The 24,863-nt window shown below is 38.5% G+C and overlaps 1 protein-coding gene and 1 pseudogene across 2 annotated transcripts in view; both read left to right on the top strand.

Moving 5' to 3' along the window:
• The window catches only part of C8H10orf67 (chromosome 8 C10orf67 homolog), a 162,276-nt gene extending 140,404 nt beyond the window's left edge, over nucleotides 1-21,872 (top strand). For both annotated transcript variants that reach the window (XM_054436314.2, XM_063669644.1), the window contains exons 14-16: nucleotides 418-492; nucleotides 578-638; nucleotides 21,432-21,872. In XM_054436314.2, coding sequence (XP_054292289.1) covers nucleotides 418-492; nucleotides 578-638; nucleotides 21,432-21,514 — 219 coding nt within the window. In that variant the 3' untranslated portion in view covers nucleotides 21,515-21,872. The remainder of the gene's footprint in view (nucleotides 1-417; nucleotides 493-577; nucleotides 639-21,431) is intronic.
• LOC129007057 (U4 spliceosomal RNA) lies at nucleotides 2,594-2,659 on the top strand (annotated as a pseudogene).
• Nucleotides 21,873-24,863: the final 2,991 nt, after the last annotated feature.

Raw genomic sequence — 24,863 nt, 5'->3', positions numbered from 1 at the left:
TAATAGATCATTTCTAGAAGCAGGTGCTTCCTTTAATTTCAGGAAAGTGTTTTCTTTAACTTGGGAATCAGGACGCCATTGCTGTAGCTTCTAGTAAGGTGGTGGGGATGACCTTGTGGCTTCCAACCAGTTGCAAGTAGTAAGTCTCAATTGTAGGGACAGTCAAAAGGAAGTAGAGTCAGAAGAGATACTAAGGAAAATCGTTTTCTTAAATTTTCTTTCAAAGTGATCTGAAGAAGAAAGAGGCTCTATCCCATTAGAATAAAGAAAAGGATTTCCGCAGCCATATTTGAGCAAATAAGTGACAAGCATAGTTTCCATATCTTGGTCAACTAAAGGCTGGAGAACATTAACGTCCATTTGATTTGACTGTTATTTCCTCCTGATAACACAGTACATATCTTTTGTGTCTTTCAGAAAGTAAAACCCTTATTAGTGCAGTCTAGAACTACCATGACAGGTACATCCTCTTCAAGTCATTGTACATCTTCAGTAAGTAGCTTATTTTTCTCTATTAAATATTTACTGAGTTAATATTATTCAACTTAAGTAATGAAAAGTTTTGGTTCACTTACAGATAGACGGTAAGCATGTGGATGTAGTCAGTGATCAGGCAGCCCTTCAACTTTCACCAAAAGGTAAGAATCTTTATTGTTGGAAATGAGGTTCACACCAGAATGGCTACTTAGTCTAGATTAACTTTGCTTTTCTTTTTTACCCTGAGGTATTTGGTATTCTTGGTGAATGCATGACTTTTTTCAGCCAATTTATAAAATTATTGCACAGATAAACTGAATAAAAGGATATTAATATATACTTCTGACTACTGATCACTGCTAATTGAAAATCAATCTGTGCCAGGCCCAATGGCTCATGCCTGTAATCCTAGCACTTTTGGAGGCTGAGGGAGGATCACTTGAAACCAGGAGTTTGAGACCAGCCTAGGCAACATATAAGACTCTACCTCTACAAAAAAAAAAAAAAATACAAAAATACAAAAATTAGCCAGGCATGGTGGCATGTACCTGTAGTCCCAGCTAATCAGGAGGTTGAGGATTTGCTTGAGCCCAGCAGGTCAAGGCTGCAGTGAGCCAAGATCAAGCCACTGTACTCCAGCCTGGGTGACAGAGTGAGACCTTGTCTTTAAATTTAAAAAAAAATAGTTATACTTCAAAACCAGAAACTGCCTTAGTTGGAATCTCATTTCTTTTTTTAAATTAAACTGCCAACAAACCTGAAGCTCCTGTTAAATTCCTATTTTTTTCCAACTTAATAATTAGAAGAAAAGTAGACTGGGCCTGGTGGCTTACACCTGTAATTCCAGCACTTTGGGATGCTTGAGTCCAGGAGCTCTAGACCAGCCTGGGCAACCTGGCTGTCTCACCCTCCTGAGTAGCTGGGACAACAGGTGAGTACCACCATGCCCAGCTGATTTTTGTTTGGTTGATTGATTGGTTGGTTTTTTTTAGAGATGAGATTTTGCCATGTTGCCCAGGCTGAAATTATTTCTAAAGCATCTTAATGTACTCACATTTTATTGTAAACATGTGGATTAATGAATTTAGTTGGCTTGAAATTTTTTTTTAGCTTTAGGTTCCAGGGGTACATGTGCAGATTTGCTGTGTAGATGTATCGCATGATGCTGAGGTTTGGGCTTTGTTGGAACTCATCACCCAATTAGTGAACGTAGCATAGGATAGGAAGTTTTTCAACCCTTACCTTCCTCCCTCCCTCCTTTTGGAGACCCCGGTGCCTTTTATTCCCATCTTTATGTCCCTGTGTACCCAGTGTTTAGCTCTTATAAGTGAGAACATGCAGTATTTGATTTTCTACTTCTCTATTAATTCACTTATGGCCTGCAATTTTAGTTAGGAAGTTTAATTAACCATAGAATTCCATTCCCTAAAAATTCAATTGAGGATTTTGCCTTGAAAATTGACTTTCCCTAGCCAAGAAAACTATTTTGCAAAGGTCCATTTGAAGTAACACAAATAAATTTTGATGGCCACATGACACATAAGGCAGCCCCACTGAAACAAACACCGTCACTCCCTTTTCTAAGCCCTGAAAATGCAAAAGGTAGAGTTATTGCCGCTCTGTCTACTGAAAATCCTCCTAAAATCTATTAGCTCACCTTTTTGCCTTACTAATAAAATTGAATATAAATATGTTTTATGATCCATAATTTCACAGTGTGCTATAAGGCTCATAATTCTGAATATCAATCAGCACTATAGAGGAGGCATAAGATAAAATGCTCACACCAGATGCCTGTGGACATAACCATGAAATTTCCTCGTATTCAATCTCAGATACAGCTTTGACATGTAATGTTCTTCCCTCTGAAGATAGTTTTGGGAAATAATCCAGTTAACAAAAATTTCTTATTAATTGGTTCCAGTTAATCCAAAATTTACTGGAAATAAATTTCCTATTTTTACTGAATAAAAACAACTAAATGCATGTTAAGAGGAAAGCTGAATTACTAATTTTCTAATTTGGGGAGTAAATGAATCTTCTCTTTAGAAAGCACAGTCTTTGGTGGTAATGCCTTGCAGATGGCTTTTGGGCTGGACATTTAAAGGGCCAAAATAGCTTTGTGCAGTGGCAATATTGCAGCCAGTAAGGTTTATCTGAGGTGCAATTATTGCTAATCAAAGGGCCAAATTAGCCAAGATTATTGCTAATCTTCACCAAACAAGTTATTCCAAGCTCCCAAAGTAGTTTACAAGGTTGAGTACCCTCTTCAGACCCCCCAGAAATAGTTTAATACATTATTAATGCTTTCAAGCACTAATTCAAAAATACCTATTAAAGAGGTATTAGGTATTGATATGGTTTGGATTTGTGTCCCCGCACAAATCTCACGTCCAGTTGGAGAAGGGGCCTGGTGGGAGGTGATTGGATTATAGGGGCTGATTTCCCCCTTACTGTTCTCATGCTAGTAAGTTCTCATGAGATCTGATGGTTTAAAAGTGTGTGGCACTTCGCTGTCTCTCTCTCTCGCTCTCTCCTGCTCCTCCATTGTAAGACATGCTTACTTCCCCTTCCGCTATGATTGTAAGTTTCCTGAAGCTTCCTAGCCATGTGTCCTGTTAAGCCTGTGAAACTGTGAGTCAATTAAACCTCTTTTCTCCATGAATCAGCCAGTCTCAGGTAGTTCTTTATAGCAGCGTGAGAATGGACTAATACGGGTACATAAAACATAAGGGGTTGCTATAACCTATTTGGTAACAGATCCCAACCGAACACTTTAAAGTTAAAATGCATTCCATTTTTAAATATGTAAATAGGATAGGAACATTAATATTTAAAATATCCTATGGAATATTATCCTTTCTGTTACAGAATCCTCAGTGTTGGCATCAAAGGTTGAACTTCTTAGGCTATACTTTCACACCACAAAATACTTTGTGAAATTATGTGTGACTAGCATTCGGTGGATATACGTAATATTCTAAATGCCTTTCACGTTTTTACTTTAATCCTCACAAAAACCCGATGAGGTGGGTACTCTTGCTTTCCCCCATTTTACAGGTAAGACCACTTAATACAGAGAGGTTTGTAAACTGCTAGGTTTATATTGCAAATAAGTAGAGCAGCTGGATTCAAATACAGTGTAGGCTAAGGGTCCGTGCTAATCCCCACTCAATTATTTCCACCTGCCCCAGGATTCGTGCATGCCAACATGGAAAATATCCCATTTCAATAAAAAGTGTGGAAAATCCATGGTGTAACAGAAAGAACCTGGGCTTTGGAGGCTGACAGAGCTTCCAAGCTCAGGTGACTACTCACTCACTGGTGCCTTCATCTTAGTGCTCCCTGTTGTGTAAAACAGACATGGCAACCCCACCTCATAGGTTTGTTATGAGGATGAAGTGAGATCATATATGTGACATGCCTAGCTAATTCCTCTCTCTACCTGTCCTCTTGAGCTGTTCATAGTATAATCCCAAGCTAAAGCCTTCCAAATCTATATTTTACCCTCCCTATGAAAGCAATGATTCCCTAAACAGTAGGCTAATCAATTAAAACAGCTAATCTCTACTGCTTTTTTTTTTCTTGAGATGGGGTATTGCTCTGTCGTGCAGGCTGGAGTGCAGTGGTCCAGTCATAGCTCACTGCAGTCTCAAATTCCTGGGCCCAAGTGATCTTCCTGCCTCAGCCTTCTGAGTAGCTGGAACTACAGGCACACACCACCACATCAAGCTAATTTCTTTATTTTTTGTAGAGACGGTCTCACTATGTTGCCTAGACTGGTCTCAAACTCTTGGGCTCAAGTTATCCTGCTGCCATACATACTCTTTCAAAGTGCTAGCGATTACAGGCATGAGCCACTGTGTCCAGCCTCCTCTGCTTCTTTAATAGCTGATTTTCTACCAGGCATAAGTAAAAAATAAAATCCAGCAGTAGTATCAAAACATACAGTATATATTTTGAAAAGAGTAAAGTAAAATATAAAATATAATTTAAAATAATGTTATATCAGGTGATATGTTCTTCCTAGGCCGGTTGAAAATGATTTTTTGTTATGTTGCAAGTTCGAAAAATTCTAAGCAGAGCAAGAAAGTCAAGTGGTGCATGCAACACAGAAAGTTTGAGACAAATAAATCCTTGTTACTCTGAGGGGATTTAAAAAATGAGGTACAATACTATCTGCAACATTTCAAAGCAGTTTTTATGCAGTAGTAATTATCCAAGAGAGCACAGGTAACATTATTAATTTGTTTGCTACTTACTTGTGATAAAATTTGGGATCTGAGCTGCCCATTGTGTACTGTGCACTGCCACAGATTTTATGTACTCAAGAAGACCTTTCTCACAGTCCAGTAATTAGGTGCTATTGACATTGTAATCTTTGGAAATGTTCTTAATGAGCCCAAAAGACACGAATCTTACAGATAAAACCTCAAAGTAACAGTGACTCTTTAAGTGGCTTGTCAGGAAGAGAAAGCTCAAACATCAGTATCTGAAACACAGGAGAAACCCAAATTTAAACCTAGATTACATTGTGTTGTTAATTCTCTGAGACTTCTAGGGAAGAATCATCCAGGGGGTGATCTGAAAAGTGTTTTAAAGGACAGAACAATTGTAATATATTAGATATAATTTAAAATCTTTCTTTTTACCCTTTGAAGCTTTGGACCCAAGATATATTTTCAATAAGTGTATTTTGCACTGATTTATAGAAATAAATGTTGTTTGAAAGTGAAGTTCAGTTGCCCCTGTTGTTTTAAATACAAAAATAAGTTTTAAAATCACGTAAGAAATTGGAAGTTAGATAAGAGATAAAAAGAAGTTTCAAGCATAAGTGTTAGCATTGTTTTATATATTGTCTCTAGACTGTCAGCTATAATGGATATAATTTGTTAAGGTTTTCAGATTCATATTCAAGTGCACATTTTATAATATTACAATGTATTTGTAAACAATATATTTCACATATAATTGATGGCCATAAAAATGTTAGAAGGTGTTAATCAATGAATTGTAAGTTAATACCAAGACTAACCTGATTTATTAAATATAATGTGTTACGGGGTCTGTAAATGTTAATGTCACTGCCACCAACTTTTCCATTACTTCCCTTATTACCATCAGTTACCTATTATTCAAATTTTATATTTCTAGGTTGTACATGTCATCTTTGTCTTTGAGACTTGTGCTAATTCTCAACTACCTTTTCTTAGGAATTTCCCTTGCTTTTTATACATTTATTTAGAGATATTTTCTATTAATACTTGAGGCATATAATTTAGCATATTAGATGATAAATTAAAACCTGGGGCTGGGAGTGGTGGCTGACACCTGTAATCCCAATACTTTGGGAGGCCAAGGCAGGTGGATCTGTTGTGCTCAGGAGTTTGAGAACCACCTGAGCAACATGGGGAAGCCCCGTCTTTACAAAAAAAAAAAAAATAGCCTAGTGTAGTGATGTACACCTGTAGTCCCAGCTACTAGGGAAGCTGAGGTGGGAAGATCACCTGAGCCCAGGGAGGTGGCGGCTGCAGTGAGCCATGATGGCGCCACTGCACTTCAGCCTGGGCAACAAAGACTCTGTCTCAACACAAACAAACAAATAAAAACGGGAAAGATCAGCAGCCTGTCTCTCAATTTTTCCTTCCAAATACAGTGAATTCTGAATGGCATAGAAATTGGTTAGGATGACCAACTGGATTAGAGAAGTGATGACAAAAATAAGAGGCTCTCTCTGTAACTCAGGCTCTGTCCATAGGTCAGATTGGGATTGAAAAATGTTAGAAATGAAAAGGGAAAGCCACCCATATGCTTTGAAAATACAGTGTTAATCTTTGAAATAAATAGGCAGGTAATTACTTTGAATTTGCAAGATGATAAAAATTTAGTAGAAAAAAGCTTAGGCTAATACCTATTAAAATGTCCCTTATTAATTTGATGGACTGTCTTATTTCAGTCTAGTATGTTTTTAAGCATCCATAGACGAAAGTTCATTTAATAAATACCACTAATCACATTCCTTATCACACCTACACCTGGTGCGTAAAGCTCTCTAAAGCACAAGGCAGGAGACAAGAATGTTTCTGGTGTGTGTTGTTAGTCCAGTTGAGCCATGAGTTGGATTCCAGCAGCCTCTCTACCCTGTGACAATGATTTCATCCCAAACCTTGCTGCCTGGTTGCAGACTGATTTTGCGGTCATTTAAGAGGCATTATAAACCATATAAGCCATTATGGCAGTAAGAAAATACTGAGAAAGGATTTAATTAGTGCAGAGACAAGTGGGTATTAACTTTTTAATTTAGGAATGAGTCTGCTGGCAAAATGTTACAGGATATTATACATGGATTCATGAAAATCCATGGGCTTACCAAGTGTACCCTTAACTGAGTTTGACATGACATCTTTGTATATGAAAGGTACCATATTAATATTCCTTTCAGCTGCAGGAACCCCCATTTCAGAAATTGTGGGAATAAACTGAGATCAGAAAAGTGGTATTTATGAAGTGTTGGCTTCTACAAATGTCGCTGGGTTTCAAGCTTCAGCTTATCACATTCCCGGCTTGTTCAACTTCTTTAATCAAAGTTGCCCAGCTTCAAATAAACAATCACATGGAAAAAAGGATGTTACAGGAAGGATTTTGTCTACTATTGAATTCTACACAAATGTAAGCTAGAGTTGATCCAAAAACGATGAAATAATTGTATTTATAGACATAGTTAATGTAGACACTTTTTTATTAGGAAATATTTCAGATATTAAGGGAATACAGAGAATTATATGTTGAACATCACCTGGCTCTATTAGATTTTGCCATGCTTGAGTCGTAAAAGTAAGACAGTGAAGGCTGAGTTGCTATCATTCCTCCTTCTCTCCCCAGAGGCAACCACTGCCTTGATTTTAGAGTTTGTCAGTCATAGATATTTTGTATCACTACACAGACACACACTCTTATACATATACATGGACAAACAATTTATAACATCATTTGGCATGTTTTCAAGCATTATATCCATGACGGTGGAAGTATGTGTTCTTAATTTTTACCTATAAATGTTTTTGAAATTTATTTACAGTATTTTGCTGTATGTAGCTTGAGTTCATTTACTTTACCTGCTGTATAGTATATTCCATTGTATAATATGAATATTCTACAGTATATTCATTCTGCTGTTGATGGGAATTCAGAAGATTTTCAATTTGTTAGATTCATAAATAGCTGTTATTTCTCATAGTGTACATGTGCAAGAGGTTCACTAAATACCTAGAAGAGGAGCTGCTGAGTTCCAGTAACTTTACTAGATAGTGTCAGAATATGCTAGTAATTGGTTACACTACTTTACACACATATCAGTAGGTTATGAGTTTATATTGTTCCATTTTCCTACTAACACTTGGAGTTGCCATATTTTTAATTTTTGCTGATATGATGGGTGTGAATTGCATTTTATTCTTTTTTTGAAATGTCCTGATAACTAATAAGAGTAATTTTTTATATATGTATTAACCATTTTAGTTTCCTCGTCTATGAATTTCTTGGTGCTAGAAGTAGATGATTTTCTATAATTGGGTGGTTCTTTTTTATAGGAGTCTATACATTCTGAACATTATCTCTTTGTTAGTTTCACGCTTCACTGTCTTCTTCCTGCCTGTGGCGTGTCTTGTAACTTTGCTTTTGATGTCTAGTTGAATCAAATTTTTAAAAAGTTTTTATGTAGTAATATTTTTAATATTTTAATTTATGAATTGTTCTTTTTATTATCTTTCCTAGAAAAAATTTCCTACTCTAAGTTTATAGAAACAATCCCACATTGTCTTTTAAAAATATTACTAATTTGATTTTCACAGTTAGGCCTTTTAAAGCACCAGAATTAATTTTTTTTGTTATACTTTCAGTTCTGGGGTACATGTGCAAAATGTGCAGTTTTGTTACATAGGTATACACGTGCCATGGTGGTTTGCTATACCCATCAGCCCGTCACCTACATTAGGTATTTCTCCTAATGCTATCCCTCCCGTACCCCCCACCCCCTGACAGGCCACAGTGTGTGATGTTCCCCTCCCTGTGTCCATGTGTTCTCATTGTTCAAATCCCACTTATGAGTGAGAACAGGTGGTGTTTGGTTTTCTGTTCTTGTGTTAGTTTGCTGAGAATTGTGGTTTCCAGCTTCATCCATGTCCCTGCAAAGGACATGAACTCATTCTTTTTTATGGCTGTGTAGTACTCCATGGTGTATGTGTGCCACATTTTCTTTATCCAGTCTATTATTGATGGACATTTGGGGTGGTTTCAAGTCTTTGCTATTGTGAATAGTGCTGCAATAAACATACATGTGCGTATGTTTGTAGTAGAATGATTTATAATCCTCTGGGTATATACCCAGTAATGGGATTGCTGGGTCAAATGGTATTTCTAGTTCTAGATCCTTGAGGAATCGCCACACAGAATTAATTTTTGTAGACGATGTAGTTTTGTAGTCTTTTGTTCCAATAGAAGAGCTGATTGTCATATCATCATTTACCCTCCCTTTCCTGCCCCTCTTCCTTCTGTAATGCCACCTCTGACATGTGCCAAGTCTCTGTGTTGGTAGCAGCTTTTCCTAGGACCTTCATTCTGTGCAAATTACCTACTTGTCTTTTCTACTCAAGTTCCATGGAAAGACAGTTTGTATTTTGATACAAAGATTGATCTGGGAGAATTAACATTTTTATTATATTGAATCCTTCCAGCTATGAATACATTACAACTTTCCATTGATTTGGAGCCTCCTGTATATTTTTAAATTATGTTTTACACTATCTTCATAAAAGTTTTACACATCTTTTATTGGATTTATTCCTGAGTCACTTATAGATATAAGTAAATTATACTTTTTGTTGCTATTATGAAAGGAATCATTTTTCTATGATCATTCGAAGAAAAGATTTTCTTTTTTCTGAGACAGAGTCTTGGTCTATTACTATTGACTAGTTTTATGCTTTTGATCTTATGTTTAACAAATTTGCTGAACTCTATGGGCCTTGTAGCTGAAAAATTTCTTGTTTATATTTGGACAATCACATCATCTATAATTTGAAAGACTTGTCTCTTGTATGAACTTATTATTTTTTTTCTTTGCTTAATGCACTGGCTAGAATTTCCGTTATTGTAATACAGCAGTCGGTGGCACCCTTTTTTTGGTTTCTCTAACAGGATAATTTCTAAAGTGTCATCATGAAGTATGATGTTTATTGTAGGTTTGTCATAGCTATTCTTTAATCAAGTCACTAAAGTTCTCTTCTATAGCAGGCGCTGAAAGTTTTTATAACAAATCGATGGCTAAGCTTTACCTGGTTTTCCCCCTTTACCTGTTAAGCTGATAATTGTGGTCGTTCTCCTTTAATCTGTTAATGTTGAAATACATTAATACATTTTCTCATGTTAAATTATACTTATATTTCTTAACTTTTGTGTTGATAATTAATTTTAATTTTCTGGTCTTTTATTTAGAATTTTCCTTCTGAGTTTGTTCTATATTTTTTTTTTCCCTGAATTCCCATTATGTAGTTTGGATATAAAGGCTGTACTCGACTCAGTAGGAAGGATTACCTTCTTCTACTTCTTCTTTCAGATTATTAAAGTTAGTATATAATAGATATCTCAGCCGGGCATGGTGGCTTACACCTGTAATTCCAGCACTTTGGGAGGCAGAGGCAGGCAGATCATGAGGTCAGGAGTTTGAGACCAGCCTGACCAACATGGTGAAACCCTGTCTCTACTAAAAATACAAAAATTAGCCGGGTGTGGTGGTGCATGCCTGTAATCCCAGCTACTCAGGAGGCTGAGGCAGGAGAATCTCTTGAACTCGGGAGGCAGAGGTTGCAGTGAGCTGAGATTGTGCCACTGCACTCCAACCTGGGCAAAAGAGTGAGATTCTGTCTCAAAAAAAAAAAAGATATCTCTTTGATGGTGTGAAAAATTTGTCAAATTGGACCTAGTGTCCTTTGTGAAGGTGAGAGAGATTTTCGAATGCAAATTTAGTTTCTTTAATAGCTGTTAGTGTTCTATTTTTTTATTGAGTCAATTGCTGCAACATTTTTTCTAGACAATCCATTTGATCTAGGTTTTCAAATACATTGAAATAAACTTGTTCATTGTATTCTCCTGTTAATTCTAAAATATCTGTAATTATGCCCCTTTTCTGCCCCTGATGTTTTCTTTTTTCTGAGACAGAGTCTTGGTCTGTTGCCCAGGCTGGAGTGCAGTGGCAAGATCTCAGCTCACTGCAATCTCCGCCTCCCAGGTTCAAGCGACTCTCCTGCCTCAGCCTCCTAAGCAGCTGAGATTACAGGTGCATGCCACCATGCCCAGCTAATTTTTATATTTTTAGTAGAGACAGGGTTTCGCCATGTTGTCCAGGCTGGTCTCGAACTCCTGACATCAAGTGATCTGCCCACCTCAGCTTCCCAAAGTGCTGGGGATTACGGGCGTGAGCCACTGCACTCAGCCTCTCCCTGATGTTGTTTTATATATTTACCATATGTTTGTTCTTAATCCTGTCAAAGTGTTATATGATTTTTAGTCTTTTCTAAAGTACTACTTTTTGGTTTATTAATTTGCTCTAGTTTTTTTTGGTTGTTGGATTTATGTGTTTCTCTGCTGTTTCCTTCTATTTTTAAAAGATATTTCTGTTTTTTCCTCTAGCTTACTCATTTTTTATTTTTATTCCATATTAATAAGTGCATTTATGACTCTAAAAATGTTTTAGTTGCATCCTATAAATTTTGACAGCACTTTAACTGTTGCTTGACTCTAAGTATTTTATTCCATCATGATTGTCTCTTTAACACAGAGATTTTTAAATATGCTTCGTTGAGATTGCTTTACCTTTAATTAATGACTCCTAATTTCCTTGTAACCTTTCTATTAGCTCGTCTTATTAATTTGGTAGTTCAGACATTCTTCATTCTTCTAATTTATTGTATGCCTAATCTCTTACGTTTTCTGAAAGAGAAATATAAAAATATCTCTATGACTGAAGATTGATCAGTTTCTGTTAGTAATTCTGTTAGTTTTTTGTTATATATTTCAAAGCTATGTTAAATGCTTCCTAGTTTATCATATTTTTTCTTGGTGGATTGTTGCATGCACGGGCCTCTTTAACCCTGGTAATTCTTTGATGTCTTAAATTCTATTGTGTCTTATATCAATAACATTATAATAGCTTTCATATTAGTAGTATTTGCATTGTATCTTTTTCATTTTTTCAATATTTTTATGATTCTTTATATTGCATTTTTCTCTTTTAAGCAACTTAAAATGATACCTTTTTTCTTTTTAGTTCTCTTTGGTAAAGTCTACTTTTTAACAGGTGAATTTATTGTTTACAGTTGTGATTATTGATATATTTGGACTATTTTTATTACCTTATTTTTGTATTTTCTGATATTCTGCTTTACTTTCTATTCTTTCTTGCTTTCTTTTAGGTTGATAACATTTTCTGTATTTTATCATTTCCCCCGTGCTGATTTGAAAGCTGAAAGCTGTGTTTCTTTTCTTTTATTGTATATGTTTATATATGCGTATGTTTTAGTATATGTGTATGTTTAGAAGTATCATTACTTCAATAATTTGCTTTGTGAGGGCCTGTTGATGGTAAATTTTGTTTGCCTTAATTTTTACCTCACTCTTGATGGTAATTTAGCAAGACATGAAATTCTAGGTTGGCAGTTATTCTTTCCTCCACATTTTCTTTTGTATCATCACCGTTGAGCCTCTACTTAGGATTATAAGAAGTCTGGTGTCAATTTTCCTATCATTTGTAGTTATTTAGTGTTTTCTTTATGGTGTTCAATGTATTCAATGATGTATTTATCAATATTCACGATAAAATTTGGATTTGATGATTCATGTATTTCTTTACTTCTAGAAATCTCTCAGCTACTACATTTTCAAATATTGCCTGTGCATTTTCTATGCTTATTTCTTCTGAAGCACCTCTCAATCTCTTCTCCCTGCCTCCAATCTACATTTTCTAATTTTTCTTTGTTGTGTATATGGGTGAATTCTTCAATAGTACCTTCCAACATTCAAATTCTCTCTTTAGCCATGCCAATTTATCCCATGTTTTAGTGTTTCATTTTAGTGACTCTTCTATTTCCAAACAGTTTAATTGGTTCTTTTTCAAAGCCACTGTTCTTGTTTTACTCTGGGCTATCTTGTATCATAATTTGTTTTTCCTTTTTTATGATAATTATCATTAAACACGAACTCTTTGAACATACTAAGCATAAGTTTTAAAATCTTTGTCATACTGTTTCATCAACCTAAATTTACCTGGAGTGAATTCATGTTCTGATAGCTTATCTTGCTTTTGTCTTGCCTAGCATTTTATCCTTTGTTTATTTTGGAACTTAGGTTTGCATGCTCAAGTCTCTCTCTCTCTCTCTCAATACAGTATTTCCTGAATATAGTTCTGTGACTGCTTCTTGTGCCTCTCTCACTCCCAGTTTATAGCCAGTTCTTATAAGTTTGGGGGTGCCTACTTTGCTGTGACATGAAGGATCCTGAAGACTCCAAGCCAGCAGGTGGTCTAGCTCAGTTCCTCTGCACGAATTGAGTCTGTGACCTCTAACCTTCCTAGGCTCATGGCTTACTACAAAGCCATAGCCCAGGTTAAAAACTGTTGTTGTTGTTGTTGTTTCTCAACTTTCTTTCATTAAAGCTTCTGCCTTCAAGAAGTGAATTTGTTCTTCCATCCAGCATGAAGCACATTTATCTTCTGTTACCAAATATGAGCTTTATTCTTGACCATCAGGATGGGTTTCTGCAGCTGAAACAAGAGACATGTGGTTTGGGCTATGTATTCCTTTGCTGAGGCCACCATAACAAACTACCACAAACCAGGTGGCTTCAACCACAGAAATTAATATTCTCACAGTTCTGGAGGCTGGAAGTCTGAAATCAAGGTGAGGTTGGTTTATTCTGAGGACTGCGAGGGAGAATCTGTCCCATGACTGTCTCCTAGCTTCTGGTAGCCCTGAGTTTCCTTTACCTGTAGATGACATTCTCCCTGTGTCTTCACATTGCCTTCCCTCTACCTACATCTCTGCGTTCAAATTCCTTCTTTTTATAAGGACACAGACATATTGGGTTAAGGTCCACCCTAATGACCTCATCTTAATTTGATCATCTGCAAAGACCCTGTTTCTAAATAAGCTCACATTTACAGGTACTGGAGGTTAGGACTTCAGCATCTTTAGGGAGACACAATTCAATTCCTAACAGGCTGGCTCGTTACTTCACATTTCGTTACAAGAGACATGTTTATCTTGTTCTTCCAGTATGTCTTTCTGTTTTTCTTTTTAAATTTTATCTATCAGGCCCATATGAAGTCCTAAATCATGAACTCACTATACCATTGTTCTCTCTTCTTCCCCCACCAAAAATATCCTATGTGTTCAAATCAGTTCTCTTCATGTTCTGGATAAAAGAAACTTCATTTGATTTCTACCTTATTTTATCTAGTTTAAGAACACTTTACCTTTGTAAACAACGGCACAGTTATTGTTATCCCCCGTATCCAAAGCATACATTAAGTACCAGTCATTTTTTTAAAGAACATTTTTAAAGTCTGTTGTATCTTCATAAAAGCCTTTTCCTTGTGTATCCTGTCCGTGACCTAGGCAGTAAGTTGCCTTCTCTGGAAAAGCATGTGTTATGGGTTGAATTGTGATCCCCCCCCCCACACACACACACCGCCTCACAAAAATATGTTGAGACTTTAATCCCAGGACCCTACGAATGTAATCTTATTTGGAAATAGAGTCTCTGCAGATGTAATTAAGCGAAGGTCTTCTAGGTGGACTCAATTCAATATAACTAGTGTCATAAGAGGAACATGTCCTGTGAAGACAGAGACACACAGGAGACACCATGTGACGGCAGAGACAGAGATTGGAGTGATGCAACCACAAGCCAAGGAATGACAAGTATTGGCGGCCACGACCTGAAGCTAGGAGGAGGCAAGGAAGGATTCCACCCAGGGTCTCAGCGGGAGCATGGCCCTACAAATTTCGGACATCTTGATTTTGAACTTCTAGCCTCCAGAACTGTGAGACAATTCATTTCTGTTGGTTTCAGCCACCCAGTTTGTGCTACTTTGTTATGGCAGCTCTAGCAAGCAAATACAAGGTAACAATTTAATAACTTCGATGGCATCACATTAAATCATTGATACCCACTTTTCCAAATGAGTTCAGTGGCAGTATGTTTTCAGTTTGTATTAAGACTTAGGGTAAGGAGTTCTGCCATTCAGTGTCCACCATAAAAGAGATATGTTCCCTTGATCAGTTAGAAAGCTACTTCTTTGAAGCTTCAACATATGTTCTAGCATTAAGGAATCAAATGTGACAAGGCTTGTGTATAAATGTGCCTGCCACTTTCCTAGCAGATAGCAAGTGATCTATATATGTTTGATAAAACTGAGTCTGAGGCCAGGCATGGTGGCTCACACCTGTAATCCTCCCAGTACTTTGGGAGGCCGAGTTGGGCAGATCACTTGAGGCCAGGAGTTTGAGACCATCCTGTCCAACATGGTGAAACCCCGTCTCTACTAAAAATACAAAAATTAACTGGGCATGGTGGCAGGCATCTGTGGTCCCAGCTACTTGGGAAGTTGAGGTGGGAGGATCACTTGAACCCAGGCGGTGGAGGTTACAGTGAGTCGAGATCACACCACTGCACTCCAGCCTGGGTGACAGGGCAAGACTTCGTCTCAAAAAGGAAAAAAAAAAATTGAGTCTGAGGTTAACTCCATTTAGACTCCTGATTTCATGAATTTAGGTTATGGTCTCACAATATCCATATTTGTCCTGGAGAACACCACCATGTCCAGTATTCTCTTCCATAAATGTGCCCATGCCTCCTTTTCTTACTCTCGCCTTTGCTTCCTCTGCAAGCAGCTGCCCTCTGCCCCTCCTTCCTTTTGATGTGAACCTGCTTGTCAGAACCTGCTTGCTCGCCTTCTCTGGCTCCAGTTTCCTCCACTCTCCTCCTGGCTTCATTGCCGTCTGGCACTGCCATCCACTGGGTCACCAGAATCTGACAAATGGCAAATACAATTTCTAGTCCTCGTCTCACTTGAACTCACTCCAGGATTTTGTTACTGCTAAGCATTCCTTAATTCCTTTTTTTTTTTTTTTTTTCAGCCAAGGTCTGGCTCTATTGCCCAAGCTGGAGTGCAGTGGTGCAATCTCGGCTCACTGTAACCTTCGCCTCCTGGGCTAAAGTCATCCTTCCACTTCAGCCTCCCAAGTAGCTGGGACCACAGGTGTGCGCCACCACGCCCAGTAAGTTTTTGTATTTTTGGTAGAGACAAGATTTCGCCATGTTGCCCAGGCTGGTCTCGAACTCCTGAGCTCAAGCGATCCGCGTGCCTCAGCCTCCCAAAGTGGTGGGATTACAGGCATGAGCCACTGCGCCTGGCCCCTTAATTTTTTTGTGAATAGCTCTATTGAGATATAATTGACAAATAAAAATTATATATACTTAAGTGAAATGATCACCACAGTCAAGCTAACTGGCATATTTATCATTTCACCATTTTCTTCCTCTCCGTCTCTTCTTCTTTCATCCTTCTCCTCTTCCTCCTCCTTTTATGATGAGAACACTTAACAGCTACCTACCCTCTTAGCAAATTTCAAGTATACAATACGTTATTGTTGAATAGTTACTCTGCTGTACATTAGATCTTCAGAATTTATTCATCTCACATAACTGAAACATTGTATCCTTCACCTTAATTCTCGAAAGTGCTCTCCTCTTGACCTCCAAGACACCATCCTGTCCTGCTTCTCCTCCACCTATTCAGAGCGCCCTTCTCAGTCTCTCCTGCTTGATCAATTTTGCCCCTCCTCTGTGTCTTAAATGTTGAGGTTGCTAAGGATTTCATATTTCGCTTCACTTTTTCACACTTTGTTATTCCCTGTTGAATCCTTCAGCAGATGTCTATGGCTTTCAAGATAAAATCAAGTTCTTCAGTTTAGCCTACAAGACCATTCATAACCCCACCCTCTCCCTTATGTGAGCTTTCTAACATAGTGGTCACAAATGACTTGCAGTTCCCTGCTGTTTCATTCTGTTCCAAGCACCTGTGCCCATACACATGCCTTCGTCTAGGTGGTGCGTCTTCTGCCTGGTCTCGCTGAGCTTCTGTGTTCAGCTGGTTATTGATGGCCTTATGCTGGCTGTCTACTGGGGTGACAGGGGTAACCGGACCTCATGTCCCTCATTATCAAGTAGGTTAAGCCAAGCTTGCTTTCATGGTGGTCTCAGGGTTCTCCAGAGCAGCAAGAGAGCAGGCTCCAATGCACAAGGATTGTTCAAGTCTCTGCTGAGGTCACATTTGCTCTTATCCCATTAGCCAAAGCAAGTCACAGGGCCAAGACCAGAGTCAATGTGTGAGGGAACTGCAAAAGCTGTGGATAACAAGTGGAACACACTACTTAGCCTTCTAGGTTTTACCTTCTCTTTGTTAATCCATTCACTCATTCATTCCACAGACTTTATGAATACCTAAGCAAAGGCCTAGGTGAGGCACTGAGGATATAGAGATTTTTCTCAGTGTCTGGAATTTATGTTCTAAGACAGTCACTTAGTGACTAGCACATTCTGTAAAAGTCAGACCAGGATTTGTGGAAGTCCCATGAGGTAAGGTGGGCCTCCTGAGGTCTGTCTGCGTTCTTCACCATTTCTGCAGAAATCGCTACCTTGCTATTCAGAATTATATATTAATAACCACTTTTCCCATAAGAATAATCAGAAACCAAGATACAGAAACAAAATTTTGAATATTTTCAGTGTGTATGTTTTTAAAACTGTGACTGAAATATTACTGCATTTCTTTGGGAACCTATAAATTCAGGCATGAAACTGTGTGATACAGCATTTCCACTAAATATGGAGATGTCAAGGTGAATTACAGGTGAATTACAGGAGCATTTAACATTTCAATCCTTAGGCTCCAAGTTGTTCATCTGTTCATAAGAAAAACTAGCTGCTTGTAACTTCAAATTCGTACGTGCAAAAATTGCATAGACCAAACGTTCAAATGAAAATCCTTTTAGAGGCAACTACCTAACGCTTCCATATTAAGAGTGTTTATTTTTCTCTAGGAGTAGAACAGATTGCATTGGCAGCCCAGTCTTTCATAAAGAGGGGGGTGGGGAATAGAGTTGGGCCTTCATTTTCTCACAAAAGGCACAATGTGAAGCGCATCTGTGAACATTGCATAATTTGTTATGTTCTACAAAGAGGCGGATTTTTGTTGTACACATACCAAAGCTATTTGGTGCCATTTCACCAATGATCTCTATTCAGGTCCAGAAAAGAAATTGGCCTCAGAAGAGTGAAAGGAAAGTAAATTTTTCTTTAAAAATTAGATACAGATTATCACTTCAAAATGCAGGAGGGAATTTTACAAGTGCCAGTGTACTGATTAGCTTTCCAGTGGACATCCAGCCCTTTATTAAACACATGCTAGCTGTGGTCAACTATGACCGATGTGATTTATTACTCTCCAGAAGGGCTGAACTGAAATCGCCCATCTAATTCAATTGAGAAATGTTGGATGAACTTGAACTGTTTCATGGACGTGAATGACCAGAGAATTTATTTGATGAGACGTTAAAGGCTGAATATGGTAACTATCTCTTTGATGGTTGGTACAGTCGATTCATTAGTTCATTAGCATGCCTTTCATATTTTTCATTACTACCTGAGCAACCTAAACGAAAAAGGCAAAAAATAAAAGTTTTTGTACAGCGTCATTACAAAAAATTAGCAACCTTCCCTTTATTGGTAAATATTCGTGATCGTTTTTAATGTAGTTAACTCTTTTCAAAGTGACATCAGCTTTCCAGTAAAGGAAGTTCACAGTAATTAAATTGTGAAAAACATTAATAGGTCCACTGGGATTTTTCATGTGATAGTCCCTAAATTATTTTCAAAATGTTGTCTTCTGACTTCATTCATTAAGACAAAAAAAAAAAAAGCCTTTAGGAAGTTGGCATGTTATTCACCAAACAAGCTCCTTTGCATTTTCTCATAAACTGGGCAGTGTGAGCTGTAATTGATGGCCTTGCAATGAAACATTTGTATGCAATGAAACTTTATCAATTTGTATGCAATGAAACTTTATCAAGAGTATGGCACAGAGGTGGCATCAGATGACAGTGCTTTCTCTTCATGTGTGTCTGCTAACATTTAAGATAGATTCTGCTTTTTTTCCAATGACTAATGCTGAGGCATAACTTGGAGATATACATCTTTTTTAAACTACATTAAAATATTATATCTTTTAAATTATCTACAGAAAGTCAGAGCTGGAAACTCTAAGAATAAATTATAAAATCACACTTCATGTAACTAGTGACTCTTTAAATGAAATTTTTCATTGAAACTTTGTCATTAAAATAGGCCTTTGGCTGTGCCCATACAAGCATAATAAATTGTATATGTTTGTGATACTGAATGACTTTTACCCATATGCTGCACTGCAAAGCTACATGAATGAGGCATTTACCAAATCAGGCCCACCACATTAAACAGAAAAACAATCTTTATTCATGGTAACTTATCAGTTTCAATTAATCAACCCTAACAATGGAAATTCTGATGTGTTCAAGCAACTTGAAAGCAATAGGTCATCTCCAGGGCAGCATTGTTGTGTCTTTGTGCCGAAGATTTCAAACAAAGCAACATCTTCAATAAATATACATGCATATACATACATACATGTGCATATATATACATACAAATGGACAGTTACAGCTGAGCCCTGTAGTGCCAACAAAAATGCATATGTATTTTTTATTATTTTTATCATAGCACATGTAATTGTTTTCCCTCAAGTATTACTTTTTGAGCTCTGCAAGTTTAAACAAAAGGAAAGAAATTTCCATTGGATGACCATCCTTTCAGTTTCTGTACTGCTATGTGAATAGCATTGTGCAAACCATTCCATTGGTTTTGAAAAGGGGTAACCATTGGTTTGATTTGGTTACACGGTTTAGTAAAGAGCTCCCTCCCACTGCCTTAGGGTCTGTGAAAGGTCTGTGACCTGTTTAGAACTGCCAAGTGAAATGTCATGTTGCCCCTCCCAAATGGGAGTATCTGCATTCATTTGATCAGTATAAAAAATGATTGGGGATGGCGAGATCAGTGCTTTTGAATTGCAATTTATAGCAGTTTACAAAAATGCACATTGTTGGAAAAGAAAACATGGAAGTGTTTCTTTCTAAATTGCATTACCTGTGAAATGTCATTAGTCTTTTAAGGATATTTACATCCTTTTTTATTATTTAGGAGACTTACTTCAACTAAAGAAAAATCAGAATTTTATTACATTATGATTTTTTAACTCGTATTTTGGTTTTAGTGGTAAAATTTTTTTAAAAAGCAATGTTTCTGAGTTATTCGTATAAACATAATTTATCATGTCCATTTATTGATTTTCTAAGATAATCTTTGTTAATGGGTTGTATTAGTAGAAGATTCTTAATTATCTTTCCCGGATTGTTCAGGAGATTTATTTGTTGGTAAATTCCTTGTCTGCTGATTTCTAATAGACTAAAATCTCCAGTATACTGAACTCTAGCAAGTTTCCACTATTCCTTCAACATTGTACTACCAGAACTTCTTTGTAAGATGAGTACTTTTCTAAATTATGGAACCCATTGACTCATCTACATGTATGCATAGTTTTATAAAAAGAAATTTCATTTCTTTTCATTAAATGTGCAAAAGAATACACGAAGCTTATCCAGAAAGTTTAGGTAGCCTGTTCAAGTTCATAAGGGCTGAATGCAGCCTCCTGGAGTTTCTGGGGTGCAGAAAACAATGCCCTTTATGCTATTTCCAGGCATCTCACAAGCTCCGTATCTTTATGGCAGTGTGTAGCATTGGACATTACTTTAAAGAAAGCTTTGAGTAAGAAAAGTTACCTTGGGAAAAGGCCCTTGGGGCTTTCCTGGTTGATACTTGACTAGAAAAAGAAAGGCCCTTCTGCAGAAAAGACTTGACCCAGATAGGCTCTGGAGCACTCCACTTTGAACCTCCCAACCATTGAAAGCCGAGGTTGTCACGTTTTTATCTTTGTTCATGTTAAGCCTTGGAATGACAGCCTGGCTCCTCTGTGTTCCCCTCTCCCACTGCCCCGGCTATAAGTGTCCACATTGACACCTACCGGTGACCGCAGGCTGCAATGCTTTGTTGCCTTCTCCACGCTCCCGGCTTTCACTGGGATTAGCCCAGGGCCTTTGTTCCCCTTCAAAGCTGGAACATCACATCCCATGTTGTGGCTTTCCTGTCTCAGACCCCCAACGCTTTCCTCACAATTTACGCACCAGGTAAATGTTCCTCCCCACAGGGCAGAGAGCCCAACGTTGAGGTTGGGGGGTGGGGACATCTTCCCATTCCCCAGTTTCAGAGCCCAGGGCCAATGTGGTTTTCTTTCCTTCTCATTTATAATTTTCTATTTCACATGGAAGAAAGATTGCAAAGCAAATGGAAATTTAAATCTTGGAAAAATCAAATCCCTGGGCCTAAACACAGACAACTCTTCCCACTTTTTTTATCCTGTTACAATGGCTTCAGTAGAATGTTGAGTACTGGCCTTTATCAGGGGCACCTAAGACCATTCCTGCAGTCTGGGGCTGCCGGAGAGCCCCAGACTGTCTCAGAGCAAAGCTTGGCTGGCACACGCTGTCTGGAAGGCCAGGGATAATCTGCCTGCCAGCCCTACCTCCTTCACCATCTCTCTTCCAGGTTCCTGAAGAGGCTCCCAGCTAGGGCCAGGGCTGGGAGGACCCACTAAAAAAATGATGCAAAATGCTTTGGGGGAAGAGTGGGGAGTGGTTTGTGTATGGTAAGTAAAACAAAGTTTATGTCTGTCCACCTTTCTTCACGTTTAGGGAAGTTGTCGGAATCCCCAAAAGAAGAGTCCTTGGAGGAGCCATCCATGCGCCAGAGCAGCCCCGCAGAGACTGCTGATTAACCGAGCAGAAGCCTGGGCTGCGCAGACCGGGCCGCAGAAAGAGTGGCCTCGCCGTCCTGGTGTAAGGTGCCTCCCTCGCAAAGGATACTATCTCCAAGGATTTTCTAAACTAATTGTTTAATCTCTCCGGATTATGTACATTAACGAGCACTGCGTTCGAACAGACCTCAATGCGCGCCTTGTGCGCGCTGCTTTCCACGCCTTTAAGGAAAGCGCTGGCTGGTGCTGGGTGAGCGCGGCGCACTGAACCTGCGAGGCAACCACATCTATTCAGGAAGCTCCGGGGACTCAGAAGGGCCCAGGCGTCTAAGAGTGGGAAAGAACGGACTTTAATTAAAAAGTTTGACTCCCTCTCTAATCCAGTCTTTCTATACCAAAAGCATCAACCTGATTTGCTGTCTCCTCGCCCAATAACTAGTCCCCATGAAGGTGGGTCAAGACTAGAGGGAGATCGTACATTTCCTCAAGGAAGATTCATTCTTATCTTACCCCGGCACAGGGCACCTAGCCGCATCTTAAAGGCTGTCAGAAATTCTTTAGTAAGTTGGGAAACTCTTTGGAGTTTTGCTTCCTGGTAAGGATGCAAACCAAGATTCTGCTGAAATGCCAGACACCATTTACCAAAAGGCGGGTTTGCTTTTCTTCCATGCGTAATGTCCAACTTGGTTCTTTCTATTCCCCTAACTACAAGTAAGGCCTTGTTAAGAGCCTGTATCTGAATCGTAGGCTCTGGATTACAGAATTCTAAAGTTATTTATTAAGTCTCAAGAAATATATTTGTGGTAGTTGTCACATAAAGCTGATATACTTTAGTTCAAAAGAAAGCTGCAGAGGTGATTTATTTGTGCGTAAAGGAACAAGATTTAATTGGAGAGAAACGTGTTATTTTCAACGCAAGTACACGGGATGGTATAGCGCTGTGGAGCATTATTCGAGCTTCATCTACTATGCACTATATGCCGCTGTCTCCAAAGGAGTGTTGCCCTAGAAACTTGTTTTAAATCTGCTGCTATATATCAACACCTTGTTTTAGCAGTCCTTGGCTGAATTACAGTTACACAGTTTGGCGCTTCTTTCAAATTTCCTCCCATCAGTTTGGCTAAAGAAAGGAATTTTTCTCCTTTAGAAATGAATTGGCTTAATTAGTAAGTAGATTAATGGCAATTGCTGGTGAGTTGGTTTCCAGCAGAGTTTCACCAGAGAGGGTTAATCGGAGTCAGGTCTGGAATCTTTCCCAGAACTGGCTGCCAGCCATTTCCACCAACCAATCAACCCTACAAGAAACAGAGGAAATGAAATAAAATTTGTATTCTCTGTGCCATCGTCCTGGACAGAAATTCCTTGGAAGCAGCCTTCTGGTTGGGTGCAATATCAAACTGCTTCATTTCAGAACTTTAAGAGAAACTTGAACCTTCAAGATTTATCTGGGTACCAAAGCAAAGTTTCAAATGGCACAGTAAAGGTCTCCACAGAACCCTGGATGTATTGGAAATTTCTGAGGCTCTCAGCCAATTTCAGGTTGGGAGAAATTGCAAACCACCCAAGTCCTGCCCTATATCTACTGTCCATCAGAAGTCCTTCAAAAGTTTTGCTGTATGTTTTGCAGCCTTTTCACTTATTTTTTTTCCCATAGTGATGAAAATGCATTCATAGTTTAACTTGCAGCTGCATTAGTCTTGCAAAAAAAAAAAAAAAAATCCCTGCTGAGAAATGCATATAATAGGAAAAACAGATCGGCTGGACAGCAGTATAATTAATGCCAGAAAGGGCTGAGGCCGGTTTCATAGTTTGTCTTTTGAGGATATCAAGACGAGACCTGGTGAAAAATGACGCATGCTTTAGCATTTCAGAAAGCTGGCAACTGGCAGCGCTTTTCCTTTTTTCTTTGACTTTCTGCCGCGGAACAAAGAGGTCCGCAGAACTAGCTAGGTTGTAATGAGTTCTATGTCCCTAGCACATTAAGTGCATCATGGAAACATATTGTATCGAAATAGTTTGGAGGAGAATACCGGGGATGAAAGAGAATGGGTGCTTTGATCAGCTCCCTGGGGTCCTGAGCACGCACAGACTGACTTGCAAGGAGTTATTCAGCTCCAGCTAGACACACTTACAACACCATTGAAAGAAATTTGCATATCTGTAATTTATCACATTGGTCCAGAACATTATTGCAAGGTAAATAAAAGTTAGTTGAATAAAAAAAATCAATCACGCAGATATAGAGAAAACTGTGAAGCCAGTTTTTCCACTAAAAAATAGAAATAAATATGTCTATAAAAAACATAGTGACTTAGAAGCAGCTGACTTTATTTTAAAATGCCTTTAGAACAACAGGTTATGCACTGGCAAAAACAAGAGTGGTCACAATTTCTTTGCCTTTCTGCTTTAGGGGAGTGTGTTCACTGCTTCCGACTGGAATAAAGTCAAAGTTGAGATGTGTTTGGCCATAACCAGCCTGCAACATGCAGTCAAAAATTAGTACACATTTTGAGCAGATACGAAAGACGACTTAATCTCTCTGGCATTTGCAAATGCTAAGTTAAATCTCATGTCTTCTTCTGTTGATTTCATTCCTAAGCCTTGTTTGCTGAATTTAGCTCAAGAGGATGAAATGTCCAGAGACCCGGTCAATAGGAAAACTTGCTTTCGAATGCCCCATGAGAACAAGTGAAAATTTAACAGGCAGGCATTGTTCTGAGTTTTGAAACAACCCAGTTAAACAGCAAACAAGAATCTTCAACTTGACCTTGAAAAAGGCTGTGTGCCTGCAGATAATCTATCAAACAACTCTAGATGACAATGATATATTTCAAAGTATTGTCAGATGAAAAGATTGATAAATTTGCTGTTGCAAAGAGAGAGCTTTGGAAACAGGCAACAGGCACTTTAGCTCTCTGACTCCGCCTCCTCCTCTGTCCTCACTGCCCCGTCCCCACCCCACCACCCCCAGCCGCCCTTGGGGCCAACTCGGTAGAAGAAGGCCAGTAAATCAGCACTGTAATATTTCTTAAGAGGCACGGAAAAGCTGTGAACAGTACTTCTCATATTAAACGCAATATTTCTTTGCTTTCGTGGGGAACAAAAGTCATAGCAAGACGTCTTTATGGCTAATTCACTCAAAGGCACATCCCTGGTTCCCCCCGAAGAAAGGTCAGTGTCGTTGTGTTTGGTCCACCGAGGGGGTGTTTTCACACTGAAAACTGAGCCAGCTGTCCCTGTCATACCCTCGCCATTGGGGAGCGCGCACTAGCCATGGTTATTAGGCACTTCTACACCTGCAAAATACACCGATTTCCAAGACTTTTCAAGACACCCTCCCGTTCTCATGCCCCCTCCTCTTGTCTGCTAA

Source organism: Pongo pygmaeus, chromosome 8 (genome assembly GCF_028885625.2).
Source record: "Pongo pygmaeus isolate AG05252 chromosome 8, NHGRI_mPonPyg2-v2.0_pri, whole genome shotgun sequence".
Lineage (NCBI taxonomy): Eukaryota > Metazoa > Chordata > Mammalia > Primates > Hominidae > Pongo > Pongo pygmaeus.
Note: the sequence above shows the minus strand (reverse complement) of the source record. Positions and strands in the feature narration are given on the sequence as shown.